General features: G+C 43.0%; 1 protein-coding gene across 1 annotated transcript; it reads right to left on the reverse strand.

Annotated features, from left to right (window-relative positions):
• Positions 1 to 2,226: 2,226 nt before the first annotated feature.
• On the reverse strand, positions 2,227 to 16,015 carry LOC144166034 (uncharacterized). Its single transcript, XM_077695701.1, has 5 exons — positions 15,996 to 16,015; positions 13,752 to 13,819; positions 9,233 to 9,395; positions 5,070 to 5,193; positions 2,227 to 2,384 (listed from the first exon to the last, which is right to left on the reverse strand). Exons 1-5 carry the CDS (start codon positions 16,013 to 16,015, stop codon positions 2,373 to 2,375), a joined length of 387 nt encoding a protein of 128 aa, XP_077551827.1. The 3' UTR covers positions 2,227 to 2,372.
• Between the last annotated feature and the right edge of the window lie 203 nt (positions 16,016 to 16,218).

The raw sequence follows: 16,218 nt of genomic DNA on the forward strand, positions 1-16,218 counted from the left end.
TCTCTACGCCCCCTGCAGGGCAAAGGCCTCTCCCATTATTCTCTAATTACCCCGCTCCTGTATTAATTGTGACCCATTTTTTCCCCCAAACTTCTTGATCTCATCTGCCCATCTTTTTGCCGCCTCTGCCACGCTTGCGTTCTCTAGGGATCCACTCTGTTACCCTTAGTGACCAACGGTTATCTTGCCTTCGCCTTACATCCCCTGCCTACGTCCATTTCTTCTTCTTAATTTCCACTAATATATCCTTAACACGCGTTTCTTCCCTCCTGACCCACACCTATCTCTTCTTGTTCTTTAATGTTACACCTATCATCTTCCGTTCCATTGCTCGCTGAGTCGTCCTCAATTTAAGTTGAACCCTCTTAGTGAGCCTCCAAGTTTCTGCCCCGTACGTGAGTACCAGTAAGATGGAGCTCTCATACACTTTCTTCTTCAAGGAGAATGGTAGAAAACCCACTTTAATTGACTCCCAACAAGTGCTGAATATTTGTCGCTTCGGTTCCACGTACGTACAGCACTGCTTGATGATGTTCCTTATGTCAAAAGAAGTCTTAGCTGGGAAGCTGGCACCCGGGCCATTCCTGCCGCGTCCAAAGGGCCATCAGTTGCTAAGAGTAGACTGGCAGTGGTAAGATCCACCTTAGCAGCGGCGAACGCAGAATTATATATTCAGCGCCGGGGGGATTGGCGATGCCAATGTATAGAAGAACCAAGGAACCTAGAAATAAAGGAGCAATAAAAGAACAAACAGCGTGAACAAATAGCAACCACTTCCAAATTAAAACAAAATAGGAATGCCATGGGCGAGCTCTGGGTGACCCACTGATTGTTTTCTTTCTCTCTCTTTATTCCGCGACATTTTAATATGGATGATGGTTGTGGTGAGAGCAGACGCTGGAGCCGCTAAGGTTATGGCGTACACTGTTAAAAATTTTCCCGTAAATCTACGGTAATAATGACCGCTAACTCTTGATGCCGGCATGTATTCGTATTTATGCGTTGCGCTAATTTAACCGTTCCTTCCTTTTACGGCATTTTCACTGTTAGCCCAGAATACGCAACAGAAACCGTAATTTTGTCCAACGGAACAGGAACTGTAGCACACTTGTGCAGTGCAGAAACCGTAAGTTTTGTCCAACGGAACAGGAACTGTAGCACACTTGTGCAGTGCAGAAACCGTAAGTTTTGTCCAACGGAACAGGAACTGTAGCACACTTGTGCAGTGCAGAAACCGTAAGTTCTGTTCAACGGAACAGAAACTGTAGCACACTTGTGCAGTGCAGAAACCGTAAGTTCTGTTCAACGGAACAGGAACTGTAGCACACTTGTGCAGTGCAGAAACCGTAAGTTTTGTTTGATGATGCAAAACCGTACTGCATTTTTATGGAAACAAACCATTATTTACCGTTACGGTTTGACGCCGTCATGCACTTTCACAAGAGTGTAACTGTAAAAGATCAATACGGCATTTACCGGATGAATTTGAACCGTAAAGCATGCTAACTGTATCACAACTGTCGCAGAAATGAGCGCCTATAAAAGTTTTTTTGAACAAACCACTTCTGCATTTGCACTCTAACCTTACGCGATAGTCACATTATGCGGTCTATTCTGTTTGACACAAAACCTGCTTATCTAAGAAAACAAAAAAAATTTGCCTTTGGGAATGTCACTAGTTAGCCACGGCCATTTGAAATGGCTACAGTTTTTCATAGGCAAAATTGTTTCATTTTCTAAATAAGCAGGTACCACTGGCATTCTTACTGTCAAACAGGATAGACTACATAATGTGACCTTTGCATAAACTTAGAGCACAAGCACAGCAGTGCAGAAGTTCAGAAAAAACTTTTAAAGAGATGCTCATTTATCATCGTTAATCTGTTTAGTATTTCATTAATGGTTTGAAGTTTAATCACAATCACTGGTACCCTTAATAAATACTGTATTTTCTTGACCCGTTTGACTTTGTTCCAGATTCATTTAGCTTTCTCAGTGCAATTAACTCTTAAGAGGCACATGTGGTACTATTTTTGAATACGCTACTAAAACACAATAGAGAAGAGAAGAAATTCTGCAGTTAGCATGTAACTTCAAGCATGCGCACTGAATCTGTTAGCAATTTCCACCCACCACTTTGCTGCAATGAAACACATTTGGTGTACAGAATTTGTGTTGTTTATGACACAAATCGACATAGATTGGCAAGACTGACAGCAACAAGGGTACTTTTGAGGCTATATTGAGAACTGTATAATACATCATTCTGGACTTGCAACTTGCAACTTGTCTCGTATCACTTGACGGGCTTGCATGACGAACATTTCTGGATCAGATTGTCCAGTTGTCCAGTGGACGGTCCAGAAACTAGTTTAGCAGAGCAGCTGAAAACAAAAACAAGAAAGTATTTTTATTTGGGAGATTACCAAAGCCTGGACAATTACCAAAGCCATTACCAATAAAATATTAATTTCATACTTCATTAAAACTGGGTGAAAATGCATGCCGTAGACCTATTTTGTATATTTGAGGACGACCATGAAATGGTACATAAAAAATAAGGCCAAAAAAAGCTGATATACCTTTAAAACATACCTTTGATTATAACAAGCTACCAGACGTGTCTGCATTTTTTTAGTGCAGAGGCCACCGTACTTACAAATGATAGCTTCCAGTAATTTACCATCATTACCACCAAAAAGGATTGATTAGTCTCTCACAGAAAAGTAGACACTACCTCGTGAACGGCTTGGGCTAATAATTGTATGAGTACATTTTGCTCTGTTTTCGAAATGTATTGAAATTGCCGCCCGTCTGCGGGAGATAGCGCGTGCATAAGAATGAGAACCTCGGCATGACGGCACGCGGAGGTGACAGAGGAAGCAGGGAAAGAAGATTCTCACTTGTAAGGGTGCAGCATCTTTATACCATGTAATTATGGTATAAAGATTAACTTGAGTGTGCCTGTCTTGCCTTTGAGAATCACCTTTGACATTCGCCTTTGAGATTCTTCAATCGCCGTTCTTATCAATGTATTCGTGTCTTGTAATATACCCAAATAATGACAGTACCAGCTGCTTTCGTCTTTTCCATTATCAGTGTGCCATGTTACACTGTGACATGTTACATTGTGAAAAGGGATACTGTAATTTGTATGCAGTTTGCTGAAAATGGCAAGAATTGCTCATTACTATGTGGAGTAGAACACCTTAAGGAGCAATTCTAAACCAAGGGAAAGCAAGTTAGGCCTAAATGACTGGGGCAAAAAGCAAGTGGAATTTCAAATTATATGCCAGATTTACCTGTAAGAACGTACGGGTAAGTCAAAGTCATGATAAGTAAGTCATGACAAGTCAGATTAGTACAGTACAGGATATATCTTTAAGGGGGGCTACTGCTCTTAAAAAAAATTTTTAATTTTTAAGTAAACTTTGTGAAATTTTTAAGACTTGGTGCTTTCCCCCACTGATTTCGTTACACCTTGGTGGCACCAGTGGCAAGGAACCATTTTGAGTGCCCATTCCAAAGACTGAAGTTTAATGGGCTTTAAAATTAGTTCCAAGCGATGCATCAAAAAACTGATTCTCTTATTGCACTCACCAGGGTTCATAATGTTGGAAAATGTAAAGATTACAGTTTTATGACCAACACTGCTTTGTCCCTTGTTCCTCCAAAAATGGTTAATTGCCTCTAATTATCTCGGGAACTAATTGACAAACTAAAAAAATAACGGAATATTTGAAATCAGTGGAAAAGAAGCAGCAAGAGTGACAAGTTTAACAGGGTTTACTTAAAAATACAAGGAATAGTTTTAGGATCCATCCATGTCTCTCCCCTTTAAGGAGCCATGAAGACAAAATACAAGTTTGTGTTATTCGAAAGATTTAATGTTTTATAGTGCCCCCAGCGCTTGTCCAAATGCAAACAATGTTTTATTCACTGAGAAATTGATTAATTTAAGTTAAAATTTTAATTTTCCCACTAAATCGAGTGTTCTCGTGGTCCGCAATGACTTCACAGGAATTGAGCGCTCTTCTATGGTCCCTAGAAAGATATTTTTAGGGACCATAGCTCTGCAGCCAATTGGGAGGCCTTGTTTGCCGTTAGTGAACCTAGATGGCGCCAACATACCGTAGCATACCGTTTTCTGCCTTTGGCGCGGAGCAAGAATTTCTTTCTCCGTGGCCTTTGGTTTGTTTTTGACCGTATTTAAACCTGGCTTGGTTTTCTTCAGGAAGAAAATAATTGCTTCGTGAAACATAGTGCTCGCTCTACAAATATGCTCACGTAAAACACCGTTCCTTGCGTCAGTCGGCAAGTGTAGTCTGAGACAACCCCAAAGCCCTGCAGTCCTGTGCAGCTAAACCAAGCATAGCGCGCGCAGTACCAACAGCAGTACACATCGGCACTTCTGTTTACGTGTGCTTCCGAAACTTCCACTGTTTGTCCCACCATTCTTACGGCTTTGAAAAGAATTTGCCCTACATTTAAGCACAAATAGCTCGTTCGGCAAGCTTGTAAGCTCTGCCTAATTTGCGTTTGCTTTTGCTGCCCTCCGCAAATCCCAGAACTGTAACATGTGACGTCATAGGTTCTGCTGCGGGAAATGAGCTAGTGGGTCGCATGGCCATTCCCTTTTTTTCCTAAATATATAGCTTATTTGAGCGAAGTTTACGTTAGCAGTGGTGTCAGTATGATTCTAACGAGGCAATATTTTGAATGAACTAAACTTGTGTTTTCTCTTCGTGGCTCCTTTAAAATATACCCAGATTAAAAGAATACTTATTGGGTGTAGTACTTTCAGTCATATGAACAGACGCAGGGGTTAATCCAGAATTTTGATTTTGAGGGGGTGTCGAAATCCTCCTGAGGGGGTTGTCGTTGTCCTCCTGGGGAGAACGACAACCCCCCATATTGTGTATCCTCTTGGGAGGCTGTGTATATCCCCCTGGGTGGGGTTCTCATGGTTGTGGAGTCTTTCTTTTTTTTTTTTTTGGGGGGGGGGGGGTATAAGTTCCAGAACAGACGCATACAGTTCACCACACAACTTATAAAGGCCTGCAACTCACATTGCTCCATTTCTTCTTGAATGTCTCAAGCTCTGCGGCGGCTTTCATGGCCTTTGACTCCGCTCCTTTGGGCCGCGCTTCCTCCTGTTTGGTACCTTCACTTGGTGTGATGCCAACTAGGTACCTAAAACAAAATAAACAGATAACAGTCAGTCCAGCCAACACATTAAATTCCTTGCTGGCTTAGCCTGTTCTTTTATTACCACAGTGACGCCTCTTTCTTAAGTGACTTAACCACAGCGACTTAATTCTTTCTTTACCGCACCTATTCAAAACCGTTCCATTTCAAAGATACCTTGGGAGCCCCTTTTCACAGCATTCCAGCCGTTTCTGGAACGATCTGGAGTTAGCTCAGAAAATGCCCTTTCAAAATCCATTTCGTTTTCATTTTTGCCATGAAAATGTGATTTTTGAGAAGCGTTTGCATTACCTGGGTGTGGAAAAGGGGCGTGGTCAACGCTACTGAAGCAGAATACGTGCCACTGGTAATTAGTCTGCATCAGCGTTTGTTTTTCTTTATAATGGTGGATCAGAAGCCGATTTTCCATCGTCAGGCTTGCACTCCGACAGTAATAATCTCAGAAATTGGCGGAAAATGTCAAGCAGTGTCTGTTTAGGTAGTTTTATTCCCTCTGCGTACGTTGTTCTAAGGTGTGTTGTAGTTTCACTTACCACAGGACCATTAACGAACAGTTTACAACTGTTTCGTTTTCATTTCTGCATGGCGAAATTCATATAGGCGCTACCACGCAGTTACCCAACTTCAAGCCTTGAGCATCCGCTACTAATCCTTGAAAAAAGCCTGCCGTTCCTGATTTCACCCACCCTAACCCAATTTCTGTGATGAGAACTTCCCAGGCAAGTCAAACGATAGCACCCAGTCACCAGATATCAGTTTCGACGAGGAGAGTGCTTCAAACCGCCTTACACACCGCCTGCCAGTTTCGTTTTCATACGAGGCTATCTTCAGAGTGTAGTGTTGTTTCTTAGTTGAACCCTCTATTCGGACAGTCTCTAATATGTTTTGTACTGTTTCTTTTCAAAAATTTTAGGTGGCACTGCAATGGAGGAGGCTGGTAATGCTGATCTTTTTTTATCACACAACAGCAAAAGTTTGCAGGGCACGATTCTAGCGCATTGCACCTCACTGCTGCAAGCAAGGCTACATTAGCGAGTCAGAACATCATAACTGACGGTGAGCGTCAACAAGCATCAACTTCATTTTGTTTTCAACATCATGCATGTTTTTCCGCATTGCGCGCTTGCCCCAAATACTCTGCTGGCCGGAAATGCTAAGTCGGTCATTGACAAGATGTTTTTATGTTACGTGGGGGCAAATTGCTGCCGCTGCTAATGTCAAACCACCAGATTTCTTCCAGGGAACCGCCAGAAATTGCACATTTTGAAATTTAGGTTGGGCTTCACTGCATGGCAAGAGCACAATGCAAACTAAAATTTTTTTATATATCTGACAAACTGCTCCACGCAAGTCGACATTTTTTCTAGGGCGCGTTTTGAAATGCTTCCCTACAAATTGTATATTCTAATTTTTTTATACTACCGGTGGTTTTCTTCAACGAAGGAACGGAAACCAGCGAAAAAGGACGAAAAACACGAGGAGAGACGAGACAACACAACGCTGGACTAGCAGCTGAAATTTAATTGAAGAAACCGACACACTCTGTGAACAGCCAAGTCAACGCATGCGCCAACACGTATGCGTGAACGAATGAAAATGCTATTGTTACTAACTACCTCCACTTTCGTATCGACACCTCTCAAGTTTGAAGGAAGCCGATTTCTTTGTCGCTGAGGGTGATAGACGCAGGTGCGCTAATGCAGTTGCCTTCCTGCTGTTGTCTTATGAAGAACGCCTCCAGTACTTCCCTCTAATTCTGAGTCCTCTAATTCTTAGTCCTGCAGTACTTCCCTCTAATTCTTAGTCACAGGGACCAGATGAAAAGAAGGAAAAAAAGGAAGGTTGAAGTAATGCCGTATATACATGAAGTGTTGCACAACATAAAGAAAATTGCTTTGCAGCACGGGGTTCAAGTGGTCTTTTCCGCGCCGTGTAAACTCTCCAGACTGTGCGCGTGCTTTGGAAATATGGGAAAAGAGAAATGCGCGTGTAAGACAAACAATGCCAAGAAATTCGTTAAGTGTGAGCACAGTGTCATCTATAAAATTCTGCTGAGGTGTGGGAAGGTTTACATCGGCCAAACCGGCCGATGTGTCAATGAGCGGCTGGAGGAGCATTGGGCGTTAGTTCTCAAGGAGCTGGACACCTTGCCTTTCACTGTCGACAGTGCAAGTGCGAACCATTATTTGATAGTGTAACGATCCTTGGAAAAGGCAGGACTAAGAATGAGAGGGAAATACTGGAGGCGTTCTTCATAAGACAACAGCAGGAAGGCAACTGCATTAGCGCACCGTCTATCATCCTCAGCGATAAAGGAATTGGCTTCATTCAAACTTGAGTGGTGTTGATATGAAAGTAGAGGTAGTTAGTAACAACAGCATCTTCATTCGTTTCACACGTACGTGTTGGCGCATGCGTTGACTTGGTTGTTCAGAGAGTGTGTCGGTTTCTTCATTAAATTTCAGTTGCTAGTCCGGCGTTGTGTTGTCTCGTCCCTCCCCGTGTTTTGCGTCTTTTTCGCTGGTTCCCGTTCTTTCGATATGCACCAACTGGCCCAGCAAGCTGCACTTCTACAGTATTTTTCTTCAACAACTCGGACGCACCACAATCTTTGTTTTGTTGCTTCTCTCGCAGTCAGTGAATGTGTGCATACATTTCCTTCTCGCTCAAAATAAGTTTAAGCACGTGGTGCCATTTCACAGCAGCAATTAAACGAAAATTTGGAAGTTTTTCATGATGTGTCTGGCTTGCGCCAGTTTGGTGTCGCTGAAGGCCATCTACAGTGTGCTACTGGTGTTAGCTGAAGGGCAGTTCTTTGTATGCAATGCTCGTAAGACCTCGTTTCAAAAGCGCTGCTATGTGCACTTGTGCTTCTGTACAAAGTGGCGACTTTTGTCTGCAAGCGCCGTGTGACATCTCTATGAATGGATACCCTGAGATGCTTGCTAGCCACCTGCACAGACTGGCTATCAGTACGGTGTGCACACGATTTTCCCATGCTTTGCGCTCGCTTCACGATGAGACGATCTTGTGAGTGTTAAAGAAGTGCTGCATAAGCAATTCCCTGGTCTGCACCATGGATGACAACCCCAAAGAGTAATCTGAGACGAAACAGGTTGTAGCCTCAATAAACCAATAGCGTGTACCAATTCTTTTTTTTGCATTTTTCGGCTACAAGGTCAGGAGGTCGACTTATATTCCAGTTCGATCTCTATTCCGCATAATACGGTAACAGACACACCTGCTGAATCTACACTTTTATTCTGCAGTTGTCATTTCTTCTCTTCAAGTTGCTGCAATGAACTGACTTTCTCCTTGATTTTGTGGCATAAAATATTTCATTCAGACACCGCATGCGGCATGCCCCTCTACAGTGCTGCTTAAAGGGGTCAGAAAGAACTAGCCTTAGGTAGCTCGCTCAACTACATTCCATGCTTGAAAGATGTTTTTTTTAAACTGAAGAATGACAAAAATAGTGAAAGATCTTAAAATTTCCGGTTACAAACCACAGAAGTGATGTAATAGCAGTAATACTATAAATTGAGGTAATGGTGTGCTAATTGCACATTACAACTCGAATTATGTCTTGCAACACAACTGACGCACAACTACTATCCCACAGTCATGCTTCATGGCAATGGCTTTAGACTGCAGCCGCTAGTGGCACTAACAAGATGTCATATGGACTCGGCAATAAAGTGGCAGGTGACATACCACTACTACATCTCTTGCCATTATTATTCAGCTTAGTTGTTGGAAGTTTGCATTAAAATTGGCCTCGTAGTGATTGGGTCAATGCAGTACATAATTTGCATTCCCCACAGTTGCATTTTGTCTTCACAGTTTAACTTGATTGGCCGCATCAGATGTATAAGTAGGTGGTATCACGACTATGTTGCTCAGCACCACTGCTTATGAGGATGCCAAGTTTAACAAAATACAGCTGTTATCTGCAAGGCTGATCCACCAGAAGCTACTACACCAACAATTAGCAGAGTATTAAACTAAACAGAAAACAACCTACCTTTGAATGAACTCCATTGTCGAAGCAACCCCTCTGGGATACTTGATGTTCAGGCAGAAGTACAAAGCCAAAAGAAGCTCCACCCCAAGCAGGAAGCTTATATTTTCCACGACAAGTGCCCGGTCGACAAACACGTGGCAGCTGCAGTTAAAGAGTGTCTGGCCTGAGAAAGACAAAGAAGTCATAATTGTACAGCTGGAAATATATAATACAAAACTGCTTGAAGCAGCTGCTTTTTTCTTTTGTTTAAATCGCTAAGATAGTCTCCATGAACATCCCCCAGACAAGTGTTATTAGAATACATCTGAATACCAAATGCTACATTACAATTCAGACGGTCTCCCGATATCCAGCAAACTCCCATTTAGGCGAATTCGAAGGAACCATGAATATTTGTTCATATTATTAAAAATTTGTCTTAAGCAGACGCTTGCCTAATTTTGTGCATGTGGCAAGAGAGCAAAAGAGGTGGACATTTTACCCATAAAACTCGTCATAACCAAGTTCGTCTCAACGAGAGTCTACTGTATATGTTACAGGCATTTATATGAAGTGTTTTCTTTTTTTTTCTCAATAAACGTTTCGGCTCCTTCTATGCCACCATGACGAACGTGATTCATGCACCTAGTTAGATTTTCCTTGCGAATGTGAAGTTAACTATACACTCAAGAATCTAATTTGATTTTAATTATTGAAATTAGGTGGACATGGAAAACCATTTCTCAAGGTTCCAATTGTTCTGAGCTGAGCTAGCCCAGTGCCACGACAGCCAGGCAGACTTGCTTTGAAACAGAAGGAAGGAGGATAAATGAAGCATCGCGGGCTGCAAGGACAAGAGGAGGAGTGAACTGCCTCAGGCAGCCAGAAAAGGGGTGGTCAAGTCAATCGACACACTCTTGAGCATGCCGTGGCAAAAACACTTACACCAGGATATCTTGTTTTCTGATAAGGTAAACACGTATTGTCAATTTGGCACTTGTATCTGTCGCATCTGCTTCCTAAAACCAAGTTCTGTACTCTGTTCGTGCTATTTTATGCACAGTTTCAAAAGGTAAAACCTAGTTGGCCATACTCAGCCATACAGGCTTGCTAACATGTTGTCCAAGCCAATGTGAGAACGATTTCAGAGGATTGTGCAAGGGAAGTGGCACTTTAGCATACACTTCTGCTAAAATTGCATGTAAATCAGTTGAAAAACTGAAAACATGACCCAAGCATTCTACACTTTTTTTGTGGTAGAGCAGTCTCTTCCCACTTCATTTATCATAATGGAGAACTTTGAAAGAAAAAAAAAACAAAATCCGCTGAATCAGAGTTCCGGGCTCAGAGTTGTAATAGCAAAACAAGGTGCCAGTACAAATCCTTGTCCTCTCCATGCTTATTCTAGGATGCTAATTTGCTAAGCATGCAAATAAAGCATTACTGTTTCTGTTGCCATCAGGTGCTAAAGACAAGCTAGCTCTCTGGTTGATCTGTCTTCACAGACTGTAAAAGAGTCGAGTGCACTCGGAGTTGTCTTGTTTTAATGTGAAAGCATTTTTTAACTCGGTAGGTTGAAAACTGGCACACTGGCAACAAACAAAATGGTTAAAGGCGCAGTCACACTAGCCTGACCATCGGACGATTTGATCGGCCAACACCGTGTCGGCGAGCTGTCGGCGGCCATGTCACACCACGTTGACACCGACCGTTGGCCAATCGTCTGCGTCAGCGAGAAATCGGCGGGGCCTCGGTGTCTGCACGATGTCGGCCGACGCGCTTGTCACACCACGCCGACGACCGCACGGCGACCCTCTCCACTGGGGATCTCTTCCTTTCTTTAGTCAAACATAGAGTATCGTGTCACGACTGCCGCGACATAAGCCGTTCGTGTGTACTCGCGTGTGCGCTGCTTGTACTGTGTGTACTTCTCAACTTCTTGTTAGATCACAAACAAAGATAAAAGAGCTGTGTTCGCTGCTGCCGTGGCAGTAATAATACGGATTTTATGGATGAACCCCGGCAAAAAGACCTCTGTAGCACGTAGAATATGCATCTAAATTAGTACGTACGTCAGCGGAAATTTAACCTCCTCTAATAGAGAAGGCTTTACAGTGCACCATGGTACCGCATTTTTGAGAAACGCGGTGCAAGAAAAGTAAGCTTAATTGTGGCTCCAGACGCCACTCGCTGTTTCGAAGGAAATTTTCCATAACAAAGGTAGTTGCTTCTCAAAATCACGCAGAAAATGATTCGAAAATTGGATACACAGACCATGCTCCTTTAAAAACCGAAAAAAAAAACCCACCCCGTCAGGAATTGAACCCGCAACGTCGAGCGAGCGAGCGACCGGCGCGACGCATGACACCACTGTGCCCCAACACAAATGCTGACCAGCTGCCAATTAGCCTGTGCACTAGATGGAGGTCCATCCTTCGTACAGTACATCGGTGTTTACTAGCTGGTTTACAGAACTCCTGGCTGGTAAACTGAAAGCAATGTTCCCCGAAGCCCCCACAATAGCTTATCGCCATCAACTCCACTGCTTCGCGAAAGCGCTCGCGAAAATATGTGTGCCCGGCTGCGACTGCGATTTCACACTGCAGGGATAGTGCTTGCCGTACTTTGGTTTTGCGTTTTACGATAAAAACCTTGGCCGATATTTATCCGTTATTACCCAAATTACCCTACGTAACTTTTTTTCTGCATGAAACTGATTTTTTTTTTGTACAGGCGAGCCGATAGCACACACATGTGCAGTTTGCAATTTGGGAGAGCGGTGTCGCCGAAGAACACGGCCGAAGCATCTAAAGCCAAACTACGGATCGCACTAGCGCTAGTGTGGAGTTGCATGAGCTTCATGGACGTTACTGAGTTTATTACACTCCAGAAACTAACCAAACAGAGCTGCATTCATTGTGGCACGAATGTTGTAGGGGCGCAGTTTTCGCTTCTCGGTCTATTCTCGACGACGCGTCAGGCGACTGGTCGGGCTAACGGTTTTGCTGGCGCCTTCGGTCGGCAAGCCAGCTACACTACGCGCACTTTCCATCGGCCAACATGTTTATGTCACCGTCAGCGTAGTATAACAACGTAGTCTGCAACTGAGCAGTTGGCCAATGGTTCAGCGACTCGTAAACGTTGCCGTCGCATTGTCATCACGGCCGTGTCAGCCAAGTGTGACCGCGCCTTAAGGGATCGAAGAATACAAACCGGGTGGAAAAATGCTTTGCTTTAACATATATATATATATATATATATATATATATATATATATATATATATATATATATATATATATATATATATATATATATATATAGGCCAGACCGTTCAAAACTACTAGAACTGCTACCATGGCTCATACATGTCCGCATTGTGCAGCGCAAAGCAAATGTCAGGCAGATTTCACAGAACAGAAGCACACAGTCTTTGTCAAAATTTTCTAGGCCAAGCCAAAAGTGTACAGGCTGCAAAAAAATTTACAAGCTTATGTACCGGGCGAGGCTGAAATATTTTATGTCGGATATATAGACAAGACACCTTTCTTTCTTACTGTTATAAAATATTTTTGTCACATTTAAAGGTAAAGCCGATTCTTTGAGTCCTTTGTGGTCGAGAGGGCTTAGGATTGGCCTAGAAAAGTTTGAGAAAAGGTGCGCATAAGCTTTTTTCTTTTACCTTAATGTGTAGGTTACCTTACAGAGCAAAAACAGATGGAAGCAAAGAATACATTTGAAATAGATACCATTCTTTCGCACGTATAACCCGCACCAAAAATGCCCAAATTCTAGTGGCAAAGTAGGGTGCAGATAATGCATGGGGTTCTCCCTTTAGTGCAGGTTCACGGCAATGTGCGTGGTGTAACACAGGCTAAGCCTTCGATTACACGAAACATACAAGAAAGAAAACACAAGGATGGCGAATTGTGACTTTCGGCTTGCAGTCAGTGTATTGTACTTGCTAAATATACGCGTTTTCTTTAGTAGTCCGGGAATCAAATGTCCGGGAAATACGCGAGGATATTTTTTTTCTTTTTTGGCATCTCAAAGTGGAGGTGCAGATTATATGCAGGGGCGGGTTATATCCGTGGGGAAATATGGTGTTTTATCAGAAAATCAGTATTGTATTACTACACACACAAAAAAATTTAATGAGTAATCTGGCAAAGAGAAAAGACGTTTTTCTGGCAGAATACAAACACCAGTTGAATCAATGAAAACAATGGTGCTGCATGCCCACATTGCTCTTTTTGAAATTGATGATCACGATACGATACTCTTAACAATCAAGGTGGCCATAATATTTACCTGAACCTCTTTTTGATTGACGGGTGGCTAACCTACAACCCAACAGAGTATATGCTTGGCCAATATATGTAATTCATGCCAGCCATTTTTAATGCCGCAATTTCCTGTGCCAAACTTGGAGGCTTGAAATGTATCACATTTTATACAAAGTTTCAACAAGTTTAAAGCTAATTATCAAAACCCTTCAAAAAAATAAAGGGGATAAAAGGAAATGAATTGGGAAAGCTTACCCAGCGCTCCAATAATTGGCAATTCAAGGAAGTCTGGTCCGGAATTCTTCTGTAAGTTCTGTTGATGCCTAATACACAATGAAAAAATAGAAGGGCAATAAGAACAAATTTTAAAGATGTCTCCAAATATCTAGAGGCCTTTCATCTATTCTGTTGTTTTACAGGTACAACGGACCTTCTTAATCCTCAGAAAAACGTCTGCTGTAGCCGAAGTATGCAGTATCACACACGGGAGGGGAAGGGGAGGGGTTATGAGTGCAAAATTAGGTACTTTGACCGATATTGCATATACATAGTACAAACACTGTTGTTTTTACACGCCTGCAGCACCTCAGTGTTTGCCCACGGGCAAAGAATCGCCTAAACATCATTTCCAAAGCTTAGCACCAGCACTTGGAAAAGTCTGTAAAGATGCATGATAAGCAGAACAAATGAAGCAAGAATATAACTAGGAGCAATTATTAACCAGCTACAAAAATCAGTTGCGCCCATCAGAATTAGCTGGGCGCTTTGAATCCCTTCGTGACAAGGCAGAATTCCAGAAACCATTCGTCAGACAAATCCAATCGCTGCCTGACGTTCCCCCAAAGCAGCTTCCACAGTTTTTATGATTTTAGTCAGGTCATTGAAACAGCTGTAATGAAATAATCTGATGATGGACAGCTGTGAAATAGAAAGTTAGACCATTTGGACTGCGCACGGCCACCGGCAGATTGCATACAATGTACGGGAACCAACCCCCCTGAGGCATTTCTTACCTTTTTCACCGAACGAAACGGGATTGATGCATGCATGGGAATAATAAATACTGACCTTCACTGAACCCGGGTTCTTAATTACATAAAAAAAACTGTGCCGAAGGGAAGACTTAACTCCAGGTGCACCACTTCGCGCACTCGTAGCACTGTTGTTCAATCTCACCAGAGTCGCGTTTATCGGCAGCGGCCTCATTCTTGATGGTCGAGCGGACCGTCTGCTTAGACAGGCCTGTACTTCTCGTGATGTCGGCCTGTTTTTCCCAATGTTTGACAGCGCTAAATGGGCTTAATTTATCCGACAGTGAAATCAGCTACCCTGCCACTCATGCCGCTGGTCGCAAACACACAAAAAAAAGACAAGTCTACTGGCACTGGTTTAACTTCGCTACGCCAACTACCCGGCTGCCAACAATGTTGCCAGACATAGGTTTTCTCGCCAAATTAAACAAAGAAAAAGCATGCCGACCCTGCAGAAGCCCGATTTAAACATTCAGTCGAAAAATTTCGCCTAAAATTTAGTCTATTGTAGCCGATAGTCTGCTCTAGCCGGGTCCATTATGAGCAAAGTGGACTCCATTTAAAATGCATGGGGACCAGACAAAGCAACAGAAATGGACTGTTGTAACCGAAAGTCTGTTGTTGCCGGATCCGCTGTAACGAGCATAGACTGTATGTACCTGTATATTTATGTACGTATTATTGCAGGCAGCATGTGTAGCACTGCCAAAAGCTTGGGTGATATGCAGACATCTTATAATTTACTCCAGGTGGTCCACTAATTGTCATGCATGTAAGAGGTGAGAACGCACACGTCACATTTCACGCAACGTTGATGTTAGGCCATCCGGAAGCAGAAAAATTAATTACAATCCCTGTGCATAATGTTTCGGTGACACGTTATAGCCCCTGTCCTGCAGGAAAGTCCTCGCTACTTGTAACTGTATATGACTGCAATGCAGTAGCCACGCATTGGGAGAGCCGAACTACACGAATTCCTCACAAGCAACAGAAAAAATTATTGGGTGAACTTTTTAAGAATGTGAAAGCCTACTTGGGCCTTTTGTTGAACTCTTGTTGAAATTTGCGGCTGCACCCTGTCACATATATTGCATCTTCAAAAGCTCGTTCCACTCGCTCTCTATTGCCAGGAGCGTCCTTGTTAGTCCCCGTCCATACATTTACCCTTCAAGGCGGCTTGTATAGAACGTGTGGCAGCCCCCCCACACTCCTTTGGTGTTCCACTTTCTTGAGGCGCGTTCAATTCCTCCTCCTCCCAGCCCTCCTTCAAACCTCCTCCTGCGCTGCTATTTCCCTTTTCTGGTATGTGATCACCAGCTTGCACTTGCTCTGCCCACAGCTTCCACTTTTTTGTACCATTACTTTTTGGCACTTCACGCCGTGTGCGCTTGGTACAGAGATATCTAAAGCTTTCATCCTAAAATGTCAAATAACAAGTTAGACTAAAGCTTTTAACAGTTCCCACTACACAATCTGTGGGATGTACATGGTGCAAGCTTAGATGAGGGCCTGGAGTGAGAGTGTTGCCTGGTCAAGGTTGTTGGTTATTGCTAGTGACCGAGTCAGCTCAAATGTCCTAATGGTGGACAGGTAAGAAATGGTCGTACTGAGGTTTCATGCAGCCAAGAAACAGTTCCTAGGTCCTGGCTAAGGTGGAAACGCATGGCCTCTCTTTAGTGTTACTGGAGTCT

The sequence above is a fragment of the Haemaphysalis longicornis genome, unplaced genomic scaffold (genome assembly GCF_048455015.1).
Source record: "Haemaphysalis longicornis isolate Haplotype H1 unplaced genomic scaffold, Haemaphysalis longicornis Haplotype H1 scaffold_16, whole genome shotgun sequence".
Classification (NCBI taxonomy): domain Eukaryota; kingdom Metazoa; phylum Arthropoda; class Arachnida; order Ixodida; family Ixodidae; genus Haemaphysalis; species Haemaphysalis longicornis.

Coding starts and splice junctions, on each gene's coding strand:
- LOC144166034 (XM_077695701.1), bottom strand. CDS start 16,015: ATGTACATCCCACAGATTGT. Junction 13,820..15,995: donor ATGTACATCCCACAGATTGT/GTAGTGGGAACT, acceptor ATTGTGTATTAG/GCATCAACAGAACTTACAGA. Junction 5,194..9,232: donor ACAATGGAGTTCATTCAAAG/GTAGGTTGTTTT, acceptor ATTTTGTTTTAG/GTACCTAGTTGGCATCACAC.